Source organism: Alligator sinensis, unplaced genomic scaffold, assembly GCF_000455745.1.
Source record: "Alligator sinensis unplaced genomic scaffold, ASM45574v1 scaffold1434_1, whole genome shotgun sequence".
Lineage (NCBI taxonomy): Eukaryota > Metazoa > Chordata > Crocodylia > Alligatoridae > Alligator > Alligator sinensis.
In genome coordinates, this window is record NW_005843168.1 from 277,411 (window position 1) to 283,247 (window position 5,837).

At 58.3% G+C, this 5,837-nt stretch overlaps 1 protein-coding gene across 1 annotated transcript in view; it reads left to right on the plus strand.

Annotated features, from left to right (window-relative positions):
* The window catches only part of FAM187B (family with sequence similarity 187 member B), a 4,023-nt gene extending 773 nt beyond the window's left edge, over positions 1-3,250 (plus strand). The window contains exons 2-3 of the mRNA XM_006037773.3: positions 1,560-2,519; positions 2,923-3,250. Of these exons, the coding sequence (XP_006037835.1) occupies positions 1,843-2,519; positions 2,923-3,250 (1,005 nt within the window). The 5' untranslated portion in view covers positions 1,560-1,842. The remainder of the gene's footprint in view (positions 1-1,559; positions 2,520-2,922) is intronic.
* Positions 3,251-5,837: the final 2,587 nt, after the last annotated feature.

Consider the following 5,837-nt stretch of genomic DNA (forward strand, 5'->3'; position numbering starts at 1 on the left):
CCCCATAAAAAACCCCCAACAAACAACCCCCCCCCAAGTTTTGGAATCTTATTCTGCTTTAATAAAGTTTTCAAAACTTTTTCCTTCTAAAAAAAAAAAGGGGAGGTGGGGAAGAGTTTGGAAAACTGGGTTTTTTGTCTTTAAGAAAAATAAAAGTGGGGTGAGGTGTTGGAACCTGGATTTTCTGCTAAAAGGAAACCCAAAGAGTTTGGAAAATTTCCCCTCCCTTAAAGCTTCCCCCTCGTAAAACTTCCCTCCTCCCCTAAAAACACCACTAGAAAGTTTTCAAAATGTTTTCCTTCTCAAAGAACAAACAACAAAAAAACAACCCAAAAAGCTGCTTTGGAAAGTTTTTTTTCCTTCTCCAAACCCAATGACTCTAATCAGGATCAGAGAGCATCATCATCAGGGATCCTGGTTTTCTCTGATAAAAAAAAAATCCCCAATTTTTTAATGTAAAGAAGGAACCCAAAATCCACATTTTTTCATGATTAAAATGAAACACCACTATAGATATTCTAATATTATAAAAGCTTTAGTTCTGGGGTGGGCAAAATGCAGCCCACGAGTCAGATGCGGGCCACCAAGCCATTCTATCTGGCCCTCAGGACCCCTAAAAAATTTAGAAAAGTAATAATTATCTGCCCCTGGCTGCCTGTCATGTGGCCCTCAATGGCTTGCCAAAAACTCCCCCCAAAATAATTGCCTGCCCCTGCCCTAGTCTGTCTGTCTGTCCATAACGCTTTATTTGCACTCTGATCGACTGTCTCGACAGCCAATCAGAGTGCCCTACACAGACAGAGACAGACAGCGGAGACTGGGGCGCCGGAGGGGAGGGGGTGAGGCCAGCAGAGCCAGCTGCACCCCCCTCCCCTGCTCCTTGGAGCCAGGGGCTGGTGCCCCCCCAACAACAGCTACCAGGGAGGGGAGACGGCAGGGAACAGGGGAGGGAGGGGAGCAAGAAGCGCACTCCCCCCACAATCATTCTTGACAGGCAGTTTGCTAGTATCTCTATATTAGTGGTGTTTCATTTTAATGATGGGAAAATGTGAATTTGGGGTTCCTTTTTTTAACCCAAAAATTGGGGATTTGTTTTTTAATCAGAGAAAACCAAGATTTCTGATTATCATATTAATATTTCTTTTATACATATATAATTATTATGTATATTACTAGCCAATTGCCTGTCAGGAATCATGGGAGGGGTGGGGCAGAGAAAAAGCACTGACCCCTGACAACCCCACCCCCCTCCCTGCCACTACCATCTCCCAGGAAGGGGGGTGGGGGGTTGCCCCGCTGTCCCTTCCCTCCCCCTATATTTATAATATTAGAATTAGCATATTATTAATTTATACATATTATTATAAATATTATCATATATTATGTTTATATAATTATATATTGTATTTTTTTACATATATAAATATTTCATATAGTATCATATTATTGTTGTATAAAGATATATGGGTATTTATAGATAGATAGAAAGATAGATAGATAGATATAATCATTATTATATATATTATTCTCACATCATTGTCATTGCTATATAAGTGCAGCAACACCAAGCGATGGTGACACAAGTGACAAAAGGAGCAGCCACAGCCACAGAGCTGGCAGGGTAACAAGAAGGGCAGTAACGATGACAAATACAGTGAGGACAATGGCACAATTGCTAATGACATCCGTAGCTGTCGTTAGGACGAAGTCATCCCCAAAAACAGAGGGACCCAGGCTCGGAACCAGCGATTCCCCCCTGGGCCGCAAGGAGGCAGCTGTTCCAAAGGCCCGCCCATCAGCACTATGACCTCAGACCTCTGACCTCACTGTGACCGCCCCGCCATGACCCCGAGGGCTCTGGCCTTGGCCACGCTGCTGGCGCTGACCCCAGCCCAGGCCCTGCTATGTCCCCGTGGCCGCCCCTGCACAGTGCCCGCCATCTCTCTCAACCCCGTGACACTGCCCTGCCCAGGTGGGCCGGGCACCGTGACCTGGCTCCGCACCTCCCCCCTGCGCCTGCTGCGGCTCTCAGGGGGCACCTGCCTGCTCCCAGGGGGTGCCCTGCGCCTGGCAGCACCCTGGCCCAGAGACTCGGGGGTCTACACCTGTCGCCGTGGTGATGTCACTGTGGCTTACTACGACCTGGCTGTGCAGGACGTGGAGCAGCTGCACGTGAGCCACGTGGGGCGTGGGCAGGTGCCGCTTGGCCCCCGCGGGCCCCTCTTCACAGCCTGGACTCCCTGGCAGGCCTGCGACCGCTGTGGGGTGCCCGGCGAACGCAAGCAGGTGGGCTTCTGCTACACCACCCAGCCCAGGGGGCTGCCCCGGCCCTGTGGCCTGGCAGGGGCATCGCACCCTCCCCGCGGCCCTGAGCTACGGGTCAAGGGCTGCTGGGTGCCCTGCAAGGGGCGCTGGGGTGGCGGCGAGCCCAGGCAGGCCCCGCAGCTCCTCCTCACCCACTACCCACTGCACCCAGCGGGGGAGACCCAGCTGCGCTGCCCAGCAGCCTCCATCTACAGGTAGACCCCGCCCCCAGGGGGTATCTGCCCAGAGCCCCACCCACTCCCTGACCCAGCTCCGCCCCAGGGGGGTTTCTGCCCCAGAGCCCTGCCCACTCCCTGCCCTAGCTCTGCCCTCCAGGCCCAGCTGGTTAATCATTGGCTGCAGCCCTGGATTTCAACCCCTGGTGGCACCAGGGCTGGTCCCGTGCCCGAGTCAGGGACTGGGGTGGGACACAGTCGTCCAGGCAGCCCTATGCCCGACCCAGGGAGCAAGGTGGGACCCAGGCATCCTTGTGACCCCGTTCCCGACCCAGGGAGCAGGGCTGGGACCCAGGAGTCTGGACAGCCTCATGCCTGAGCCAGGGAGTGGGGGTGGGCTCCAGGGGTCTTCATGGCATTGACCCCGCTTATGTCCCTGCAGCCCCGTGGCATGGCAGGCCGGCACCACGGCCCTGAACCGCCTGCAGGCTGGCGCCGGGGCCCCCCGGCTGGACAAGGCATCAGGGGGCGCGGTGCTGGTGCTGCCCCCTGGTGCCACCCCGGGCACCTACCACTGCTATGTGGGGGGCCGCCTGGCTGCCCTCTTCTGGCTGGGCCCAGCCCTGGCCCCCACACCTGCCCGTGGCGCTGCTCGCGCCTATGGGGCCATCGAGGCGGCAGTGGTGGGGCTGGCACTGTTTCTCGTTGCCCTCCTTGTCCTGGGGTTGCTGGAGGCCTGTCGGCGCCGCCCCGGGGCCCTTGGCACCTAAGCAATAAAGAATGTACAGCTCTGAGTGCGGGGACCCGTGTCAAGTGGACGGTGCGAAGGGGCCCCTACAAACCTCCAGTTCCCGCCCCTCAGGTCCCCAGGCCCCTCCCACACCTGGAAAGGACCCAGGTACCTCCCAGATCCAAGCTCCCAGCACCCCCTGCTCACCCCCCAGCTCTCACTGCCCCTCAAAATCTCCCAGCCCCTCCACCCACCTCTGCCCACCCCCCAGGCCCGAGCAGAGCAGGGAGAGAACCCAGGCGTCCGGAGGTGGCATCCGTGGCGGGGGAGGGGGGGCCGCACAATGGGCCAATTCTTGGCCCTGCACAGCCGGGCCTTTGTGCTGGGGCTGACACCAGGCGGGCAAGCTCACTAGCGTGTGCAAGAAACGCCACTCCCCCCACCCCAGCCGATCCCACTGCCCCCCAAAAGCTGGAGAGAACCCAGGCATCCGGGCTCCCAGCCCACACAGGACCCCCTCAAACTCACCTGGGGGTGCTCACCATGCCCACATGTACCACGACCCTTTGCACGAGGGGCCTGTCCCAGCGTGCAAGGAAGGCCCTGCCGAAGCCCTCCAATCCTGGCTGGCATGCGAAGGAGCCCTGGAGCCTTGTCCCAGCCTCCACATGGCCACCAAGTGTTCAACCCAACCGTTATGTAAAGCCCCCTCCCCTGCCCCTGGCTCCAGTCTGTGCACGAGGATGCCACCCCGCAGTGCCTGAGCCCCTGCCCCTGGGGAGGGATTGGGGCTCACAATGCGCCCAGCTCTGGGGGAGGAGCAGGTGAGGAGCCCACAGTAATGCCAGCCCTGGGGATGTGTCCCTGGCCCCATCCCACCCAGCCAGTTGGGGGGGAGGAGGGGAGAATGGGGGGTCTGGGGGCGGGGCCTGAGGGGGCGGAGCTAGGTGGCCCCTCCCCTTCCCTGCCCCCCCACAGTGGGTATATAATCCCTGCCCCCGGGGGAGCCACAGAGGGCCCTCGTGTCCCCCACCTACACCGGACAGCAGCTGGTACAGCCTGGACCCCCCAGAGGCAAGTAGGACTCCCAGGGCACTGGGGCCCGGACACCTGGGATCTCTGGGGGGAACTGGGGGCGGTGTTGATAGGGGCCCGGACACCTGGGTTCTCTAGAAGGGAAATGGGGGGGTTGACAGCTCGACCCCCTCCTTTGTTTCTGCAGCCCCCCGCCCCCCCCGCTCCTGGGTTAATGAACACTGCTGGGTCCTTTTTTAACATCTGACTACTAATTATTTGCAAGGGACCCAGGCTCTAAAGGGTTAATGGGGGAGATAATACTTCATGACTGCCCCCCATGAATTATACCCCTCCCCCAACACATGAAGTCCTGGATTCTAATAAGTGAAGTTAATTAAAATTCAGAATTAGCCTCATTAGTGTGCAGCCCAGCCAGTAAGGGGTTAACAGAGCTGGCAAGTCGATCCCCATTTAGGCTTGGGGTGACATGACCCTGGGTGACAAGCAATCCGATTAATTACAATCCCGTTATAAGGACTCATTAGCACACACCCCTCATTAGCCTATGCAAATCAGAGCCAGGTAAGAGGCTTTTTTCTGCCTGTGAGGTCTTGCAGCCTGGGGCAGGAAGGGTTAATGAGACCTTGCTGTGGGTGAACTAATGGAGTGATGCTATTAACAGCTTGAGCTGGGGGTCAACAGGTTAAATTTGCATCCATTAGCATCCACTTCCCTGCAGGTGGCAGCCAGGGGAGGGTTAAAAGGACTTCTGGGCACTAATGAGCCAAAAGGGTTAATTAATGAGCTCATCAGCTATTCATAATAATTAGTAAGGGGTGGGGCTGGGGTAGGAGCCACCCTGGGGCAGGGAGGCCAAACGGGGGCTGCTTCCCACCACAGCCAGACACATCTCCCCTCCCAGGGCCTGGTTATATATGGCCGTTCCCAAACTCCCCCCCTCCCCCCAAGAGCCAGCTGCCTCTCACCCAGGGCTCTGTTCTGCTCCGCTGTTCCCAGTGGCTCCACCCCAGAGCTGGCTGCATCGTCCCGGGGCTGGGGTGTCCCAGGCGCCATCCTGGTCACCTCGAGGCAGGAGCCTGTAGGAGGAATTTGGGGTCATCCCCCAGCCCCACTGGTGCCCCTCACTCCTGACCGACAGCCCCTGACCCCCCAGCCCTGCCAGTGCCCCTCACTCCTGACCCACAGCCCCCTGCTCACCCAGCCCTGCTGGTACCCCTCACTCCCAACCTGCAACCCCTTGCCACCCCCGCCCCCCCCAGCCAGGCTGGTGCCCCTCACTCCCAACCTTCAGCCCCTCCCAGGCAGTGACGTCAGGGGGCTGTTATCAGCAGTGCCAAGACAATCAGCTCTGTTGTGGGGGGGGCGGGGGGGAGTGGCACTGCCAGGCTGTGCCCAGAGCAGCTGCATGGAGCCTGGCACCCCGAGGACCGGCAGGCCCCACTGCCCTCTTGAGGGGGAAGAGAACCCAGGCATCCGGGCTCCCAGAGCACATCCTTGAATTGGAAAGGGAGTGGGGGGGCAGGGCAGAGGGTGAGAACAGGGGGGCTGGGAGCTCAGACGCCTGGGTTCTCTCCAGCTCTGGGCGGGGA